We start from the raw sequence: 20629 nt of genomic DNA on the forward strand, positions 1-20629 counted from the left end.
TTACAGTCTACAGCAGAATCTACACAGAATGGGGAGGGGGGCGAGTTCTGGGCTCTGGGGGGAGGGAAGGGGGGGCAGGTCCTTGTTCGTATCGAGAGAGAGGGCCGAGGGGAACGAAAGCTGCTCTGCCTGGCCGTCTCTGCAGGGATGTTGCGGGGAAACGGGCTCCTTTCGCACCCAGGTCTCTAGAGGGGATAAACCGGGGTCTGGACTGTACCACTTCAGGTCCCCCAGAGGGGGAGGTAAAGGGACACCCAATGACCCACATTCTGTAAGTGGAGGATCCCTGATTGATTTATTTGGGGGGGGGAGGGATATGCCAATCTTGCTCAAGTCAGTCTCCCCTCCTCCAAAAAGGTTCTCTCCCACAATCCCAAAGACAACACAGGCCCCCGTCAAGAGTCTCCCAGAGCATGTGCAGAGTCTGTGACCCAGGACCTTAGGGTTGCTTTTGATGCAATTCCTGCCTTGCGGGGGGTTGGACTAGGTGACCCTCAGGGACCCCTCCCAATTCTACACTTCTATAATTTCCCAGCACGCAAGTGAGGAGGGGCAGGGACTGCCAGAAAGGGGAACTTTTGCTATGCACAGATCTGGCCCCCTCCTTGAAATCACAGCTGTGAATCTGCAGGATGCGAAGCCAAGCAGACCCCTGACCCCAAAAAGGAAGGGGAAGGGGCTTCCAACAAGGGACCGGAGGGGCAAGACTGGGCAGCGAAAGAGGAGGGACCCAGGAGTCCGGGGGCCTACGATCCACTTTGCTCTTTCAACGGGATCCGGAGACAGGCAACAAACCAAGCCGGGAGCAGGGTTGCCCAAAGTCCGTTACTGCAGAAAGAAGAGAAATCCGTGAGATTCTGACCCGATTCGGAGAGGAAACATTAGCTGGCTGGGGGTTGCAATTGCGGGAATTGCTCCACAAGAACCCTGCGAAGTAGGCAGACTGGATCCTGCCCCCCAGCCCCCCTGCGAGCTTCATCATGGCCAGGGACTGGGGATTCGAACCCAGATCTCTCGGCCAGGGCCTAGTCTGGCCCTCTCACCACTGCACCGCACTGCCTCTCAGTGGGTGGCATAGAGATATATTTTTAAAGAATAGAAAAATGAGGAATCGAGAGAACTTGGCAGTCTTGGGAGCATCTTGGGCACTGACCTCGGATTTTGGCTTCTCCGATTTGGGTTTTTCTTCAGAAGCTGAAAAGGAGGAAAGTGAAGCAGGGAAAGGTGAATGACCAGAAAACCCAGGGAAATGGACAGGAATACTTGAAAGCATGCGGAAAGCTAAAACGGAAATCAACATTTCTGAGCCGCTGGGCAGGGATGTTTTTAGCAGGCGACCAAAGAGAGTCTGGCCAAGGCGCCTGGTTGGTATCAAGAGGCAGGGAGTTCCAAAGAGCCTTGGAGCCGGGAGGGACCCCGAGGGTCATCTAGTCCAACCCCCTGCAAGGCAGGAATCTTGAACCCACAACCCTGAAATCAAGAGTCTCAGGCTCTCCCGGCTGAGCTTCTTGTACTGGCAACTGTGGGAAAGGGGAGTCAATTGGCCAGTGCCAGTTCCGCCATTCAAAGGGGTCAGGTGGTGGAGGAGAGATTTCTCAACTGCTTTTACTGTCAATATTTGCATGGTCTTAATAGATTCTGAATTGTCTACCCCAGGAAAATATTTCTATTTTTCATTATAATAATTAGACTTGAGGGAGGCTGGGTTATTTGTTTTGGTTCTCATTTTTATCATGTACGTTGTTGTCAGGGGTTCAGGAGCAGAGACGCAGAGAAGGGAGGAGACAGAGAGCGAGGGGGAGGAATACGAAGGAAAGATGAGTGGGGATGACGACCCGAGATCACCGAGCCTGTCCAGTGAGTCCGAGGATTCCCAGAAGGGAGCGCCAGCGGTCAGAGCAAGGGGGGAAAGCAGGGGGACACCCCAGGAAGAAGGGTCCAGAGAGGGATCAGAGAGCAGCAGTTGGAGATCGGGACCCACGTACCCAGCCGGGAGCAGCGGGGAGAAAGGGGACCAGATATCGGGTTCCGGAGGCTTTCAGAAGGAGGGAGGGCATGAGTCAGGAGTAGTCACGCCCACCTCGGGGAGCGACGAAACGATCAAGAGGAAGGTAGAGAGTTGGGCGCGCGCGCCAAGTTCAAATGTAGCGGAAGCTGGCGCAGTAAGCAGCCCAGAGAGTGAGCCAGGTCCCAAAGCCCGCCGCAAGGAGGCGGAAGGGTCAGGGGGGTCCGCGTCAGAAGAGAGTAGGAAAGAAGAGACCCCGGGGGGCAGAAGGACCCAGAGACGGAAGGAAAGGCGCAAGAGGTGGAGCAAGGCTAGGGTATTAAGCTGGTGTGCTAGAGGCGGAGACTCAGACGGGTCTTCGCCGGTCTGACCTAGAAGAAGTAGGGCTGCACATTGCAGTTTGGAAATGGAACCTGTAATCCAATAAAGACTCTTTTAACCTGAACGCTGGCTAACGTGGTCCTATGTGAGCTGGGACTGAGTGGCAGCCCTGACAGTAAGACCCGTCTCCCATTTAGCTTCGGACACCTGATACCTCGCAGCGGAGGCAGAAGCAGCGAGAGGAGGAAATTGGTGTTTGGGAGCAAGCTCACAACGGTTGGCAGAGATGACGGAAGCAGAGAAAATTTCAGCGCTGCAACAGGCAGTGACCCAATTGAACGCGGAGGTACAGGCATCCAAGAAAAGGGAGGAGGTTGCGGCGGCCGCCTACAGAGATCTCCACGCCAGGTTTGAAGCATTGGTTAAGCACGGGCAGCCAGGACCCAGACCGGAGGGGGTTGGGTTGGCACGGAGAGCAGGAGGGCTGGTGGCTCACTTCGATGGGAATTTACAACAGTACCCCAATTTTCGAGCGGACGTAATGTGCGCACTGCAACTGCTGGCAAAAGACTTTAGAGATGAGGAAGAGAAAGTGGGGTTTATACTATCCCATTTGCATGGGGATGCTAAAGCGTGGCTACGCAATTTGTGGAGGGATAAAGATCCGGCGCTTCAGAGTGCAGATGCCTTTATCAAAGCGATGGATGCGTGCTTTTTATCTACCATTGACGTGGATCTTGCCCGACGGGAGATTCATGGACTGAAACAAGGGAGGGCGAGCGTACGGCAGTACCACGCCCGCTTTTTTGCGCTGGTCAGTGCCTTGGAATGGGACCGGGATTCGCCCCCAGTCAGAGACCTATTCTGGGAAGGTCTGAGCAGTGCTGTTAAAGACGAAATTGCAAGGGGGGAGAGGCCCCGGAGCACGCAGGAGGTGGTCCAAAGGGCGCTGACTGTGGGGGTGAGGCTGGAAGAACGCCCATGGTGCAGAGACGAAGGACGTGGAGGGCGCGAAGCAGCGAGAAGTTTCTCTTTCGTTCCCAGGGAAGCTGCGCGTGCGCAATCCACACCTCCGCCAGGAGGGGGAGTGGAACCTATGGAGGTGGGAGGCGCCAGGGCTCAGTCAGCTACCAGAGCCCCTGCACCGGCGGCAGTCAAGACTAAACCTCCTAGAGGGACCCGGAAGTGTTATATATGCGACAGCTCTCAACACTTGGCGAAAGAGTGTCCCCAGAGGAGCTCCAAGCACACTGCAGCCTCAGCAACAGTGAAAGCGGCCACGCAACACAGCGAACCCCAGCAGGGAAACGACGATGTCTGGCTGGAGACAGAGGCACTGGGGCCCAGCCAGACGCATCACTGAAGCAGTCCCCAGCGATCTTGCAACCCACGGACCCCCTCCCACCCAAACCAGTAGTGCAGCTCACAGCATCTCTCCAGCTACCCGATGGCGTCACTATCGAAGTGCCGCTTTCTGTGGATTCTGGAAGCAACGCAGACTTTATAGCGCAGGATTTTGTGGAGCAGCACGCTATACAGCTATTACCTGCCACTCTGCCCCTGCAAGTCGTCACAGTGGATGGCAGAGAGTTGCTGGGGGGGCAGGTGGTGAAGCAGACGCCGCCAATGGTGATGCGCCTTGGTAACCACAGGGAAGTCATCAGTTTTAATGTCACCCGACTGTCGGACACACCCATTGTGTTGGGCATGAGTTGGCTGGACAGGCACAGTCCGACACTGGCTTGGTACCAGCGACAGCTGATCTTCGGCTCCTCTTACTGCGCAGAACACTGCATCCTGCGCAGACAGGAGGGAGAGGAGGAGGACTCACAACTGCAGTTGGGAACGTTGCAAGCAGTCCCCCACAAATACGCAGACTTTCTGGAGGTCTTCTGCGAGAAGGAGGCAGACAAGCTACCACCGCACAGGCAATATGACTGCAAGATTGACCTCCTACCAGGGGCGACGCTACCGAAAGGGAAGCTGTATTCCATGTCTGAGGACGAACTACAGGAACTCAAACAGTTCATAGATCACAATTTGGAGCGCGGTTTCATCCGGGAGTCCAGGGCAGTAGGGGGCAGTCCTGTTTTCTTCGTGAAGAAGAAGGACACGCCCCAAAAAAGACTGGTGGTGGATTTTCGCCTCTTGAACAAGATGACCAAGCCCTCTGATTTCCCCATGCCCAGGATTGACGACCTACTGGCGACGGTGCGCAAGGGACGCGTGTTCACCAAGTTGGACCTGCGAGGGGCGTACAATCTCATCCGCATGAGGGAGGGCGATGAGTGGAAGACAGCCATGTTCACGCCTCTGGGCACCTACGAATACAGAGTGATGCCGTTTGGATTGCAAAACGGTTCTCACTGTTTTCAAGCTTTCATGCATCATGTGTTGGCGGGACTCCTCTACAAGAAGTGCGTCTGCTTTCTGGATGACATCCTGATATTCTCCGAATCGCAGCAAGCGCATGACCAAGACGTTCGGGAGGTGCTGGAGAGGTTGCAGCAGCATAGACTGTACGCCAAACTGGAGAAGTGCCAGTTCGACACGAAGGAGGTGGATTTCTTGGGTTACAAGTTGTCGGACAAGGGGCTAGCCATGGACAGCGCCAAGGTTCGCGCGGTGTTGGATTGGAAGAGCCCGCGCAACCGGAAGGAGGTCCAGCGGTTTGTCGGCTTCGCCAACTTCTATCGCAAGTTTATCAAGGGGTTCGCGATGCAGACGGCGGCTATTACGGACACGCTAAGCTCCAAGAAAAAGAAATTCATCTGGACGGAGCAGGCGGAGCAGTCCTTTCAGGCACTCAAGCGTCTCTTCGCGTCGGAAGAGCAACTGCTGCATATCGACCCCAGCAGACCGATGCGGGTAGAGACAGACGCGTCCGATAGAGCAGTGGGAGCTGTCCTGCTGCAGAGGGACCCACAGGGGGTCTGGAGGCCGGGAGCGTTCTACTCCAGAAAGCTCAGCAAGTCGGAGCAGAACTACACCATCTGGGACAGGGAGTTGCTTGCCATTCATGCAGCTTTCAAGGCGTGGAGACACTTCCTGATCGGCGCCAAGCACACGGTGCAGGTCTGCACGGACCACAAGAATCTGGAGCACTGGCGCACGGCGAAGTTCCTGAACCAGAGGCAGATACGTTGGGCGGAGTTCTTTGCTGACTTCGATTTCCGAATAGAGTACGTCCCAGGCGACACCAACATCATGGCGGATGCACTGTCCCGAAAACCGCAATACCTCGAAGAGGCGACGCCAGCGGCAGCCATGCACATCTTCGCGCCAACAGCGTGGGCGTGCGCTTCAGCCTCAGTAGACCTGGATGCGGTGCGGCGGGCGTTACAGGACGACTCATTCGCGCAGGCGAAGATGGCCGAGGTGCACAAGGGCACGGCGAAGAGCGACGAGTTCCAGATACGAGACGGCTTGCTCTTACGTAAAGGGGCCATCTACGTGCCGGGAGATGAACTTCGCGCCAAGGTACTGCAGCAGTTGCACGACGCACCCACGGCCGGGCACTTTGGCACAGAAAAAACAATGGAATTAGTCGCAAGGGACTTTTGGTGGCCCAGACTGAGAGGGGAAGTCGCGGACTACGTCGCGAGGTGCGACACCTGCCAGAGGGCCAAACCGGTGCACAAACCACCGGCGGGACTGCTGGAACCGCTGCAAACGCCGTTTGAACCGTGGGAGAGGGTGGCCCTGGACTTTGTCACGGATCTACCCAGCTCGAGAGGCAAGACAGCTGTGCTAGTGGTGGTGGACTTGTTCACCAAGATGGCACATTTCATACCGTGTGCGAAGGTGGCCACGGCAGAACAAACAGCCAAACTGTTCATAGCTCACGTGTTCAAAGTGCACGGGCTGCCGCGGTCTATACTGTCCGACCGCGGCCGCCAGTTCATCTCGAATTTCTGGCAGAAGCTGATGGGCTTCCTGAACGTCAAGATCAACCTGACATCAGCGAGACACCCGCAGACCAACGGGCAAGCGGAGAGGGTCAATGCCATCATGCAGCAGTACCTGAGATGCTATGCCAATCAACAGCCTGCGACGTGGGTGGATTACCTGCCGCTCGCCGAGTTCGCCTACAACAACACGAAGCACGTGTCCACAGGGGTGACGCCGTTCTTCGCCAACAATGGGAGGAATCCCAGAACCTTCCCGGGACTGGACAGAGTGGGGGAAGGGGAACCGCAGACGGCGGACGCTTTCGCGTCTGAGTTGCAGGAGGTCCACGATCAACTCCGACGGCAGCTGGAGCTAGCGAAGCACGCATACAAGGTGCAAGCTGACAAGCACAGGCGGGTTGGCGAAGAGATCCGAGTAGGAGACTGGGTCTGGTTGGCAGCCCACGCAGTGCCGACCAGATCGTTAGCCAAGAAGAAGTTGGGGCACAAGCAACTCGGTCCATACCAAGTCGAAGCGCAGATCAACCCAGTAGCTTTCAGGCTGGTGCTACCGGATGGTTCCAGGATGCATCCGGTGTTCCACAGGTCGGTGCTCACTCCCTACAGGACACCTCACAGGTTCCAGGAACCAGGAACGGCACCGAGTCCGTCTCAGAAGCGGACGGAGGCGGGGAGATTGCCACAGCAGGACCCCATCAACGAAGTCACGGAGATTTTGGACTCCAGATGGGGGGAAGACGGAGTAGAATACCTCCTAGCCAGAGAGGGCACCCGGGCCAGTGCTAATAGCTGGGTGCCAGACTACGCTTTGGAGGAACCCCTGCTCAAGGACGAGTTTCATGCCCTTTTCCCACACAGACCCATGCCAGCAGGCTTCTTCGACGACTGGTTGTTCACGCCCACACTTTCCTCCAGCACGTTCCATGGCTTCGACTCGGACGGGGAGCCCGCACAGGGCACACGTTCCCCAGAGGGGTCACCGGAGGGTTCGGCGTCCGACACCTCGTATTGGTGGGACGATCGGCCAGAGGAGCAGTGGCGCCGGAGGTGGCTGGAGATGCCAGGTCAAGCGACCGACGCAGAGACTGACATGGACGTGTGCGGGGAGGATCTCGGTTTCGAGCACGGCGGCACTGAAATGGAGGCGGAGCAGCTCACCGTTGACGAACGCGAGGAGGAAGACTCGGAGGTCTTCAGTTGGCGGCCAGCGACGAGGAGCGAACTGTATCCGGCATTCACTCCTGTGATGATGGAGCACCCAGCAACCACCCTTGAAAGCGGGGAGGGGGGAAGGGGGGGCTTCGAGGGGGGGATGGATGTCAGGGGTTCAGGAGCAGAGACGCAGAGAAGGGAGGAGACAGAGAGCGAGGGGGAGGAATACGAAGGAAAGATGAGTGGGGATGACGACCCGAGATCACCGAGCCTGTCCAGTGAGTCCGAGGATTCCCAGAAGGGAGCGCCAGCGGTCAGAGCAAGGGGGGAAAGCAGGGGGACACCCCAGGAAGAAGGGTCCAGAGAGGGATCAGAGAGCAGCAGTTGGAGATCGGGACCCACGTACCCAGCCGGGAGCAGCGGGGAGAAAGGGGACCAGATATCGGGTTCCGGAGGCTTTCAGAAGGAGGGAGGGCATGAGTCAGGAGTAGTCACGCCCACCTCGGGGAGCGACGAAACGATCAAGAGGAAGGTAGAGAGTTGGGCGCGCGCGCCAAGTTCAAATGTAGCGGAAGCTGGCGCAGTAAGCAGCCCAGAGAGTGAGCCAGGTCCCAAAGCCCGCCGCAAGGAGGCGGAAGGGTCAGGGGGGTCCGCGTCAGAAGAGAGTAGGAAAGAAGAGACCCCGGGGGGCAGAAGGACCCAGAGACGGAAGGAAAGGCGCAAGAGGTGGAGCAAGGCTAGGGTATTAAGCTGGTGTGCTAGAGGCGGAGACTCAGACGGGTCTTCGCCGGTCTGACCTAGAAGAAGTAGGGCTGCACATTGCAGTTTGGAAATGGAACCTGTAATCCAATAAAGACTCTTTTAACCTGAACGCTGGCTAACGTGGTCCTATGTGAGCTGGGACTGAGTGGCAGCCCTGACAGTTGTGTTTTCATCGTGCATTTTTATGCCGCAAACTGCCCGGAGATCCAGAAAAGGAGGATGCTGTGTACATTTATAGAATCCTAGAATTGTAGAATCCGAAGGGACCCCAGGAATCTCAGCTAAAGTATCCCCTAAAATATTGACCAAATGGTAAAATAGGACCATATTGATAACAAAAATAACAGTACAGAAGGGGTGGGTGGGAACAACCTTACCCCATCGGAAGAAGGACCGCAAGACCCCCAGGAGCACAATGGCGACCAGGAACAAGCCGATGGCGTCCTCCAGGGAGGGGCCCAGGGACCCTGGGGGGGGAGAAGGGGCAGAGGCAGAAGGGGGGTGTCAGGGAGGGAGAAGGGGGGCGACATCAGACCCCCACCCTGCCTTGGCCACCCAGTGCAGGTCCCAAAGCTGCACCTTCGCCCCACCCCCCATATCCTCCCCCCCATGCCCGACTTGATCAGTGCCAATTCACAGAATCCTAGTTGGGAGGGCACCCCAGCGGTCATCCAGCCCAACCCCCTTCAAGGGAGGAATCCCAGCTAAATCACCCAGGACGGACGACCCCCCAACCTCCGCCAGTCAGCCGATCTTCTGGGCCTTGCTACCCAGCCCCCAGGGGACCCCGGCACAGACCCCCAAGTGCAGACCCCCACCTGCCACATGGAGCACGACCGCCTTCTTGGCCCCCGCCTCGCCCAGCCCGGCGTGGCCCACATGGCAGACGTAGGAGACCCCGTGGTCCTCGGTCGGGACGGGCAGCAGGCGGGCGAAGCTGGTGAAGCTGAAGGTGCCGTCAGGAGCCTGGCGGTGCCCCGAGTCCCCGATGTCCAGGAAGGCGTCCTGGGGGGCGCCGGACCCCCTCCGCTTCCAGCTGACCGAGGCACCCAGAGGGAAGAAGCCGGAGACCTCGCAGGCCAGCTGGGGCCGGGCGCCGGGGGGCACGGAGAGCGTCGTGGGGTGCAGCGTCACCTGGGGGGGCTCTGCAGGGCGAGAGGGAGTGAGCAGAGCGCCCCCTGCTGACAACCAGGAGCGCTGCAGGCTCCCAGCTGCCGGGAGGGGAGAGGGGGGCTCTTGGATTCGAATCCTGAGGAAGACAGGGTCCCCGTTGGCTTGACCAAGTGGCCAGGGGCAGTCTCTCTGGATCGCTTGGTTCTTAGAAGCGTAGCATCAGACAGGTGGAAGGGATCCCCAAGGGTCATCTAGCCCAACCCCTGCCAGGCAGGGATCTCAGGGCAATTGGGCCACTGCGAGGTTGAAGCACTCTCCCGATGTTCTTTTGGCGCCTCCAGGCCCAGGAGCAGTCTATCTGGATCCCTAGGGCCTGGCCGGCATTTGGCCACTGTGAGAATGCAAGATGCTGGCTCCATGGGGGTCCCTTTGGGCAGTGGACCCCCCTTTCCCCTTCCTTCCCTCCGCCCTCCCTGCGAGGGAGACCCCCCGGTCGCTCACTCACCCACCACCTTGAACTCGAGCGCCTGCTGGGCGTGCAGGTGGGGCAGGTAGACGGTGCAGATGTAGGTGCCCTCGTGGCGGACGGCCACGCTCCACAGGCGCAGGGAGGCACCGCCGCCCTCGGTGTCCAGCAGCAGCTCAGCCCCCTCCTCGGCCACCGACACCCCCCGCGTGGCTCCGTCGAAGGCCAGCACCACCTTCCCGGCCCCCCGGAACTGATGGCGCCACTCCACCGAGAAGGCCGAGGCCGGCGCTGAGAAGCCGCAGTGCAGGACCGCCGGGCGCCCGAGGCGGGACTCCAGGCGCGGCGTCCGCGTGAAGACTGACAGCACCGCTGCGCAAGGAGGCAGGAGGGCGAGGTGAGCGGGAGAGATCCCCAGCGGTCATCTAGACCCACCCCCGTGCAAGGGAGGAATCCCAGAAGGGAAAAACAACAAACCCAGGGCTGTGTTTAGCAGATGCGGCGCCAGGCTGCAAATGTCCGCCCGATAGTGTTGGGGTGGCCGTAGCTGCGCACTGCCAGCCATTGTGGGGGGCGCAACTCTCCCCCATGCCAATGCAGGAGAGCGATCCCCCGAGAGGCCAGCGCCCTATGGGAAAGACGGCTCTGAGCAAGCCCACAATCTATTTGATTTATTCATTTAATTTCGTGGTTCTCAAATTTGGGGGGACCCCCATAAACGCTCTCCCTTTCAGCCAGTGCCCTAAAAGAGGCATGGTTTGGAACAACTGTTTGCACGACCCAGTAAGATGAAAGCAAGATTTGAAAGAGCAACAATTACTTGCCAAATGACTCAAAATCCACTTCAAACTACTCCAAGTAGTTCAACCCAGCAGATGCATTTGATCCAGGGATTTCTGCTTTCCGCTTGCCCCACGGTGCCCCCCACCCCCTGACCCCCAGGAGGGTGTAACCAATGACCTTGGGCACTCCCAATAACTGCTTTTCTGCCCCACTTTCTCCTCCCAGGGGCTGAAGGCGGCCTCCCTCCCCTTCCCCCGCGCTGACCCTGCCAGGCCGGCCTGCCTGAGAAGCACCGACTGGCCCTCGGTCCCTCTCTCCCAGGCTGCTGGCGCAGGGCTCTGACCGCTAGGCCGCTCGGCTGCTCCCCTTCCGCTCGCCAGGTGGGACCTGCGGTGGTGGTGACGCTGCTGACCCCATCCTGCTGCTTCCAAGGCGGGGCCTCCTCCGTGTGCAGGACGCTGCTGACCCCGAACTCGGCGTCGGGGGCCTGGATGCTGGCGATGAGCCACTTGCCCCTCTCCAGGGCGCGGGGGCAGCCCCCTCCGCCCGCCAGCCCCTCCGCCCAGGGGACAAAGTGGGACTCTTGCGGCGCGTAAGCGTTGATCTCGCAGGAGGATTCCGCCTCGCTGGCATCCGGACTCAGCCAGGGCGGGGGGGTGGCCGAGGCCTGACCGCCCCACAGGGCCCCTGAGGGGTCTGCCGGGGGGACAAAGCAGGGGGAGGTGAACCAGTGTCAGGGGGGGGAATGATGAGCCTTGTCTCTCCACTGCCGGACCCCCCAACCTACATCGCAGGGGGTTGGAGTGGATGACCTTTGGGGTTCCCAACTCCACCGTTCTGGGTCAGCCAGTTCAGTTCAACTCGCAGAATCACAGAATTGGAAGGGACCCCCGAGAGTCATCTAGTCCAACCCCTGCGATGCAGGAATCTCAGCGAGAACAAGATGCCCTCTAAGGAGGATTTGTTTTGTCTATTTAATGGGATTTAAATGCAGTTAATAAACCAAAACAACCAAGCAGTTTGCTTGGTTCAGATACCTCTGAATCGTGTAAATGCTGAGGTTGGAAAACAATTTGAAGTACATTCAGAATAAGCATAACTAGATTAAATTAATCCACAACAATAGGACTCCTGAGTTCCTGAGATGATTTCTTTTGTCCATTCACTGTATTTATTTTTCCCAATTGGAACTATGAAATGGTGATTTTCTTGAGTCAAAATGAGAGTAACCCTGAACGTTTCTTAGAAAAAAAGCACTGAACCTATATACCAGAGAAGAATGTACGGAACTGTAGTTGTTTGCATATATAGTGATATACAGTGGTACCTCGCAAGACGAATGCCTCGCAGGACGGAAAACCCGCAAGACGAAAGGGTTTTCTGTTTTGGAGGCGCTTCGCAAGACGAATTTCCCTATGGGCTTGCTTCGCAAGACGACAGCCCATAGGGAAATCTCCGGGGACCTTTTTTAAATGCTGGTGGTGGGGAGCAAAGCCTTTCCCCCCCTCCGGCCTTCAGAAGAGGTCCAGGAAGGCCGGCGGGGGCCGAAAGGCTTTGCTCCCTATTAGGGTAAAATCTGGGTGCGTGAGGGCACAGCCTCCCAGCTCGTCGGACAAAGTCCGCGGGTCCTAGCGGAGAAGAAAGGAGCTCAGCCGGACACAGGAGCAAAGTACGAAGATCCGAGTTTATTGCGCAGCAGGTTCAAAGTGGCATTGAACCCCGAGAATGGGGTGGCATAGACTTTTAAAAGTTCCCTCCATAACCCAGAATGCAGTGCAGGAAACGTCATGAATACATTATGGGAAGGTCATGTTTCGTGAATTACATCATGAATATATTCCACACGTCATGAATAGATTAAGGAAGGGGTGGGATTACATTCATTAGCATTTCGGATGAGGGAGGGGGAATATGCAGAGCAAGAAATGTACATAGATAAACATTTATTGAGTACCGATGGTGGCAAGACAATGGGCTAGAGATATGCATCGTCTGTCACCTCGTATTGCCAGGAGGAAGGGTTTGGCGAAACTATCTGACAGGATTAAGGAGTTCCTGTGTACGTGACCTGCCGCTCTGGGGATTATGGCAGTCGGGATAGCATCATGGAGTCCAAGGAGAGCTGAGTTGAATGACACCAAGAGTGAGGAAATCGGAGCTACGGTTGATTTTATATCATTTTCCAAAGATTTCAATGCTTTCTAGTCTATTCAGTAGTATGAAGCAAAAGCGGAAACAGAATGGATACAATTTCAGCAAGAGTGGATACATTGTAGCAGGATTTGACAGGTTTACGAGGTCCCTGGTTTCGGATCCATTGTTCTCGCCGTGGGGGGCCGTCAGCAGCTTGTCAGGGGTGAAATGAGGCGTGCAGTAGCTCCCTGAGCTAGCTTCTGCAGAATGAATGCATGGCTGTGATTGGCCAAAGCGCGGCCATAGGAGTAAGCGAAGAAAATAGGAACACCCGGTCCACTCGTTCTAAGTATGGAGCGCAGATAGGCATAGGAAGAGATAGGGGAATATTTGAGCTTATTTCGCTCGTGGAAGGAGGAGAAAAGGGGGGGGTCTGTGAGAAGTGTGGTGCTTGTGTAACGGTGAGGGGGGCTGAGGGTGAACATATGGCAGGCACCCTCGAGGTCATCGCCTCGGACGCTTCAGAGGAAGAAGGAGGGAAGAGGCACCCCCCCTCTCGGTCCGTATCACTCCCCACCGCCAGCATTTTAAAAGCAGTCCGGGATAGCAGGGAAGCGCTTCCCGCTATCGCGGACGGCTTTTGAAGGCAGGCGGGGGGGAGCAAAGACTTTCGCCCCCCCACCCGCCTTCAGAAGAGGTCCTGGAACTCTTCTGAAGGTGGGCGGGGGGCGAAAGTCTTTGCTCCCCCCTGCCTGCCTTCCCGGGAGAGCTTTTGAAGGCAGACGGGGGGGCGAAAGTCTTTGTCCCCCCTGCCTGCCTTCCCAGGGGCTTTTAAATCGCCCCAGACAGCGGAGAAGTCCTCCGCTGTCCCGGGGTTTTTTAAAATGCTGGGGGTGGGAAGAAAAGCCCTTGTCCCCCCCCCCCAGCCTTCAGAAGAGGTCGGGGGACAGACTGTCCCCGGACCTGGTCTGAAGGCTGTTTCCCTAGGAACGCATTAATTGATTTTCAATGCATTCCTATGGGAAACCGTGCATCGCAAGACGAAAAAACCGCAAGACGAAGAGACTTGCGGAACGAATTAATTTCGTCTTGCGAGGCACCACTGTAAATGCTGAGGTTGGAAAACAATTTGAAGTACATTCAGAATAAGCATAACTAGATTAAATTAATCCACAACAATAGGACTCCTGAGTTCCTGAGATGATTTCTTTTGTCCATTCACTGTATTTATTTTTCCCAATTGGAACTATGAAATGGTGATTTTCTTGAGTCAAAATGAGAGTAACCCTGAACGTTTCTTAGAAAAAAAGCACTGAACCTATATACCAGAGAAGAATGTACGGAACTGTAGTTGTTTGCATATATAGTGATATATTGGAATATACCTTCCCCCCTTTTTATTTCTTTGTTCTCTATTCACTTTTTATTATTCAAGTCTTCTCAGTTTAAATTGTGTGGTTGAACCCGGAGCCAGGCCTGTTGGCCCTCATCATCACTTCGCTTTATTCCTCTCCGTGGGTCTCAGTCAAAGTCCACTGGGGGGAGGGAAGGGAGACCCCCCAGAAGGAGGGCTGAGGGGACCCCCTGGGTGTGGGGGGGCGGACTGAGAGGGGGAGGGAAGGGAGACCTCCAAGAAGGAGGGCTGAGGGGACCCCCTGGGTGTGGGGGGCGGGCTGAGAGGGGGGAGGGAAGGGAGACCCCCAAGAAGGAGGGCTGAGGGGACCCCCTGGGTGTGGGGGGCGGGCTGAGGGGGGAGAGGAGGGAAAGGGCCCCTCGCTCAGGAACCCCCCAAGTCTGAATGGGACACGACTCAGTCCAGGAAGGAGAGGGAAGAAGGGGCAGAAATTGGAGCATTGGAGCACGATGTCTGGAAAGCGGAACATCGGCCTGAGAAGAGACTTCTGCGCCTGGACTTCTGCGTTGAATGCCCTGACAGCCTCCAAGTTGACTTCTGCCTGAAAGACCCGTCTCCGGACCCCACCTTTTCCTCGGGAAAGAGAACTTTTCTTCTGCCCTGGACTCTAAATCCCCAAGTTTCCCCTCACACAAGAGAGGCTGTGGTCAATGGCAGAAATTCACTGAATTGGCGTCATGTGAGGCGTATCAGCTATATTTAATTGGGGGTCGTTAGCAGGGACATAATGCGTCTTGATGAATCGGAGGCTTGAGGGGGAATCCGCTACAGGGCCGTTATAAAATGATCATAAAGAGTTGCAGAGTTGGAATGCATTGATACCAGATATAGTGGGTTAAGAATCAACATCTATGTTTTGGGATAATAATATCACCTAGACATTAGAGAAGTATATATGGAATTGGAATGCTTAACTCTTATAATGATATAAGATATTATTATTATTATTATTATTATTATTATTATTATTATTATTATTTAGTGTTGTTCAATCACACTGATGTTTTAAAAATAAAAAAGTAAAGACCTGTAGGTTGGACCCCGAGGGACATCTAGTCTCACCCCCTGCATTGCAGGAATCTTGGCTCAGGAATCCCTGACATTTGGCCTTCCAGCCTCCAAGGAAAGCAACTCTGTCCCTGGAGGTTTAAAGACGGAGATTGGGGAAGGAGTGTTTGCCGACACTGAAGATCCAGAGAATCCTTTAAGTTTCCCAGCCTCATTTGTGGCGCCTGTGAAATGGGTATATCACATTGTGTGGGTGGGTGGGGGGGGTGCGTAATAATTAACTCATGCCCAGGTTGGGAAATGCTGCATCAGCCCCACAGCGACATGGGTGAAGTTTCCCAGCCTCAGTTGTGGCGCCTGTGAAATGGGTCTCCCAGGGAGGCGGAATTCAGAGGCGGTGCTTCAAGTCCCTCCAGGTGAATGAGAAGCAGGGATGGGACCCAGGGGACAGGGGGGGGTGTCCTATGGGGGGGTCTCCATACCCAGGAGCTGGAAGAGCCCTGCTGGATCCGGACCAGGGCAAGGTAGACTGCCTCTGGGCCTGGAGGCTCCATTGGGACGCGGCGGGGGGCCGGAGGGCAGGAGCAGCGGGGCAGCAAGGGGGCCGGATTCGGGACTCGGCCAGGAAACGGAAAGCGAAAGCGGAGGGACTGTCCCGGGCCAAACCCTCCCTCCCCCCGCCCCGCTTGCCGACAGGCAGAAATCCCACCGGAGAAGTTTCCCCCGCCAGCCCCTTCCTGCACCCGCTGAGTTTCTGCCTTGCAGGGGGAGGAAATCCGACCACGGGGGCGAGGGAACCCAGGCGTCCGGCCCCGAGCTCTCCTCCTCCTCCTCCCGCGCCCTGCCAGGGGGGGGGGACCCAGGCGTCCGGCCTTGACCTCCCCAGCGGAGCGGAGCGGGTTGGGCAGCCCTGAGGCTCCGCAGGGAGAGAGCAAGGAGAGGCGGCGATGGCGGAGACTCCGTCCGCGCTTCCCCTTTCGATTTCGGAGCCCCGGGAGGAGGGCGGGGGGGAAAGGGACCCCTCTCCCAGCCCCCCCCCCGAAAGGCACCCTGAGCAAGGGGTCTCCCGCCGGAGATGCTGATTCTGGCCTGGCCGGAGGAGGAGGGACGAGATGCCTCGAAAGAAGGGGAAAGAGCAGAAAAGCAGCTGCCCCCCCAGCCCCCCAGAATTGGGGACGGAGGCGGAGCGGCGAGCTGGGGGCGCCCCCTCGGAGATGCGTCCCTCTGGAAGTTCACTGGGTCAGGTGGGAGCCAGTTCTCTTTCATGGGATAGATTCACAGAAGGGACCCCGAGGGTCATCCAGCCCAACTCGGACTCCAGGGCAGCTTCTTCCAGGCGTCTCCCGGGTGGGGGCAGGAACAAGATGGCGGGGCGCGGCTTGGGGGCGCTGGACATGCCGGAGCCTCCGCCCCCAGCCTCCTCCAGGAACCAGCAGCCCCGCTTGGCCAGCGGAGGCGGGGATCTGCCGAAGCACACTCCTGCGAGGAGAGGAGGGAGAAGAAGAAGGGGGTGGACTAGATGCCCCTGGGGGTCCCCAAAGGAGCCGCAGCAGCAGCATCTGGGTCCCCCCCAGCCCAGCCTCCAAGCCCAGTCTGGGCAGACTGCCTCTGGGCCTGGAGGCTCCCCCGGGAGAGCCCGGCTGGATCCGGACCAGGGCAAGGTAGACGGGCTCTGGCCAGGGAGGCTCCATTGGGACGCGGCGGGGCAGCAACGGGGCCGGACTCGGGACTCGGCCAGGAAAGCGAAAGCGAAAGCGGAGGGACTGTCCCAGGCCAAATCCCCCCCCCGCCCCGCTTTGCGACAGGCAGGAGTCCCACCGGAGAAGTTTCCCCCGCCAGCCCCTTCCTGCGCCCGCTGAGTTTCTGCCTTGCAGGGGGAGGAAATCCGACCACGGGGGGGAGCTCTCCTCCTCCGCCCCCCCCCCCCCCCGCTCGGAGGGAACCCAGGCGTCCGGCCCCAAGCTCTCCTCCTCCCGCGCCCTGCGAGGGGGAACCCAGGCGTCCGGCCCCGAGCTCTCCTCCTCCGCCCCCCCCATGGAGGGAACCCAGGCGTCCGGCCCCGAGCTCTCCTCCTCCGCCCCCCCGGAGGGAACCCAGGCGTCCGGCCCCAAGCTCTCCTCCTCCGCCCCCCCCGGAGGGAACCCAGGCGTCCGGCCCCGAGCTCTCCTCCTCCGCCCCCCCAGAGGGAACCCAGGCGTCCGGCCCCAAGCTCTCCTCCTCCCGCGCCCTGCGAGGGGGAACCCAGGCGTCCGGCCCCGAGCTCTCCTCCTCCGCCCCCCCCAGGGAACCCAGGCGTCCGGCCCCAAGCTCTCCTCCCGCGCCCTGCGAGGGGGAACCCAGGCGTCCGGCCCCGAGCTCTCCTCCTCCGCCCCCCCGGAGGGAACCCAGGCGTCCGGCCCCGAGCTCTCCTCCTCCGCCCCCCCAGAGGGAACCCAGGCGTCCGGCCCCGAGCTCTCCTCCTCCCGCGCCCTGCAAGGGGGGGACCCAGGCGTCCGGCCCCGAGCTCTCCTCCTCCGCCCCCCCCAGAGGGAACCCAGGCGTCCGGCCCCAAGCTCTCCTCCTCCCGCGCCCTGCGAGGGGGAACCCAGGCGTCCGGCCCCGAGCTCTCCTCCTCCGCCCCCCCCCAGGGAACCCAGGCGTCCGGCCCCAAGCTCTCCTCCTCCCGCGCCCTGCGAGGGGGAACCCAGGCGTCCGGCCCCGAGCTCTCCTCCTCCGCCCCCCCGGAGGGAACCCAGGCGTCCAGCCCCCAGCTCTCCTCCAGCTCTCCTCCTCCACCCCCCCCGAGGGAACCCAGGCGTCCGGCCCGAGCTCTCCTCCTCCCGCGCCCTGCGAGGGGGGGACCCAGGCGTCCGGCCCCGAGCTCTCCTCCTCCACCACCCCCCCCGAGGGAACCCAGGCGTCCGGCCCCGAGCTCTCCTCCTCCCGCGCCCTGCGAGGGGGGGACCCAGGCGTCCGGCCCCGAGCTCTCCTCCTCCGCCCCCCCATGGAGGGAACCCAGGCGTCCGGCCCCGAGCTCTCCTCCTCCACCCCCCCCTCGGAGGGAACCCAGGCGTCCGGCCCCGAGCTCTCCTCCTCCGCCCCCCCCCCTCGGAGGGAACCCAGGCGTCCGGCCCCGAGCTCTCCTCCTCCGCCCCCCCCCCTCGGAGGGAACCCAGGCGTCCGGCCCCGAGCTCTCCTCCTCCGCCCCCCCCGGAGGGAACCCAGGCGTCTGGCCCCAAGCTCTCCTCCTCCCGCGCCCTGCGAGGGGGAACCCAGGCGTCCGGCCCCGAGCTCTCCTCCTCCGCGCCCCCCCCCGAGGGAACCCAGGCGTCCGGCCCCGAGCTCTCCTCCTCCGCCCCACCCCCTGGGAGGGAACCCAGGCATCCGGCCCCGAGCTCTCCTCCTCCACCACCACCCCGGAGGGAACCCAGGCGTCCGGCCCCGAGCTCTCCTCCTCCGCCCCCCCCCCCCTCAGAGGGAACCCAGGCGTCCGGCCCCGAGCTCTCCTCCACCACCCCCCCGAGGGAACCCAGGCGTCCGGCCCCGAGCTCTCCTCCTCCACCACCCCCCCCCGAGGGAACCCAGGCGTCCGGCCCCGAGCTCTCCTCCTCCCGCGCCCTGCGAGGGGGGGACCCAGGCGTCCGGCCCCGAGCTCTCCTCCTCCGCCCCCCCCCCCATGGAGGGAACCCAGGCGTCCGGTCCCGAGCTCTCCTCCTCCACCCCCCCTCGGAGGGAACCCAGGCGTCCGGCCCCGAGCTCTCCTCCTACGCCCCCCCCACGGAGGGAACCCAGGCGTCCGGCCCCGAGCTCTCCTCCTCCGCCCCCCCCTTGGAGGGAACCCAGGCGTCCGGCCCCGAGCTCTCCTCCGCCCCCACCCCTCGGAGGGAACCCAGGCGTCCGGCCCCGAGCTCTCCTCCTCCGCCCCCCCCTCGGAGGGAACCCAGGCGTCCGGCCCCGAGCTCTCCTCCTCCCGCGCCCTGCAAGGGGGGGACCCAGGCGTCCAGCCTCGACCTACCCAGCAGCAGCAGCAGCAGCGGGAGCCCCTTGGCGCGGAGCGGAGCGGGTCGGGCAGCCATGAGGCTCGGCAGGGAGAGAGCAAGGAGAGGCGGGGATGGCAGAGACTCCGTCCAGCTTCCCCTTTCGATTTCGGAGCCCCGAGAGGAAGGAGGGCGGGGCAGGAGGGAGGGGGAAGCTCAACATCCAAAAAACGAAGATCATGGCCACTGGGGCCATCACCTCCTGGCAAGTAGAAGGGGAAGAAATGGAGGCAGTGAGAGATTTTACTTTCTTGGGCTCCATGATCGCTGCAGATGGTGACAGCAGTCACGAAATTAAAAGACGCCTGCTCCTTGGGAGAAAAGCAATGACAAACCTAGACAGCTTCTTAAAAAGACATCACCTTGTCAACAAATAGTAAAAGCTCTGGTTTTCCCAGTAGTGATGTATGGAAGTGAGAGCTGGACCATGAAGAAGGCTGATGCTTTTGAATTGATGCTTTTGAATTCTGGTGCTGGAGGAGACTCTTGAGAGTCCCATGGACTGCAAGAAGATCAAACCTCTCCATTCTGAAGGAAATCAGCCCTGAGTGCTCACTGGAAGGACAGATCCTGAAGCTGAGGCTCCAAGACTTTGGCCACCTCATGAGAAGAGAAGACTCCCTGGAAAAGACCCTGATGTTGGGAAAGATGGAGGGCACAAGGAGAAGGGGACGACAGAGGGCAAGATGGTGGGACAGTGTTCTCGAAGCTACCAGCATGAGTTTGACCAAACTGCGGGAGGCAGTGGAAGACAGGAGTGCCTGGCGTGCTCTGGTCCATGGGGTCACAAAGAGTCGGACACGACTAAACAACAACAACAATTTATACCCCGCCCGCACACCTGGGGGCAGGGCACGAGGCTGCTATCTTGATGGCCTCTGAGCCGAGAATCACAGAGAATTCTGCACATGCTCTGGACCACCCGGATTCTGGGAGGGAGGGAGAGTGGCCTGCTGGCTGCGCTCAGCTTGCAAAGGGTTAAATCGAACAGAGCTGGAGTCCTAGAGAGGACAGGAAGCAGAGACAGCAGGCAGCAGGTCCTCCAGAGCAAAATCCCCTTCCTCCGTGCCCAGCCGCTTCCCACATCTCTTGTCTCCTCACATGCTGCCTCTGTTTCCCTCCTGGGAAGAGTCCGGTGAGTCTCCTCTCTCTTCCCCCTTTGGGTGCCTGGCGGAGAAGAAGAAGAAGAAGAAGAAGAAGAAGAGTTTGGATGTTGATATCCCGCCTTTCACTCCCCTTCAGGAGTCTCAAAGCGGCTAGCATTCTCCTTTCCCTTCCTCCCCCACAACAAACACTCTGTGAGGTGAGTGGGGCTGAGAGACTTCAGAGAAGTGTGACTGGCCCAAGGTCACCCAGCAGCTGCATGTGGAGGAGCGGGGACGCGAACCCGGTTCCCCAGATTACGAGACTACCGCTCTTAAGCACTACCCAGAAGGGGGTCCCAGGGCTGCAGGGGGGTGTTCTGCTTCTGAATGGCAGGGGGAGACCCCCAAGTCTGGGAGCAGAGGGTCCTGCTGCCCCCCATTTCTCTCTGCCAAGTCTGGG

General features: G+C 59.3%; 1 protein-coding gene across 1 annotated transcript; it reads right to left on the minus strand.

Annotated features, from left to right (window-relative positions):
• Positions 1 to 294: 294 nt before the first annotated feature.
• On the minus strand, positions 295 to 19184 carry LOC308578068 (tapasin-like). Its single transcript, XM_081178352.1, has 8 exons — positions 19063 to 19184; positions 16348 to 16547; positions 10901 to 11243; positions 9770 to 10102; positions 8970 to 9296; positions 8529 to 8618; positions 1154 to 1194; positions 295 to 828 (listed from the first exon to the last, which is right to left on the minus strand). The coding sequence occupies exons 1-8, from the start codon at positions 19121 to 19123 to the stop codon at positions 826 to 828; spliced, it is 1398 nt and encodes a 465-aa protein (XP_081034478.1). The 5' UTR covers positions 19124 to 19184; the 3' UTR covers positions 295 to 825.
• Positions 19185 to 20629: the final 1445 nt, after the last annotated feature.

Source organism: Podarcis bocagei (genome assembly GCF_964188305.1).
Source record: "Podarcis bocagei genome assembly, chromosome: W".
NCBI lineage: Eukaryota > Metazoa > Chordata > Lepidosauria > Squamata > Lacertidae > Podarcis > Podarcis bocagei.

Coding starts and splice junctions, on each gene's coding strand:
- LOC308578068 (XM_081178352.1), bottom strand. CDS start 19,123: ATGGCTGCCCGACCCGCTCCGCTCCGCGCCAAGGGGCTCCCGCTGCTG. Junction 11,244..16,347: donor TGACCCTCGGGGTCCCTTCT/GTGAATCTATCC, acceptor CCCCCCTGACAC/TGGTTCACCTCCCCCTGCTT. Junction 9,297..9,769: donor GCTCGAGTTCAAGGTGGTGG/GTGAGTGAGCGA, acceptor CTCGCCCTGCAG/AGCCCCCCCAGGTGACGCTG.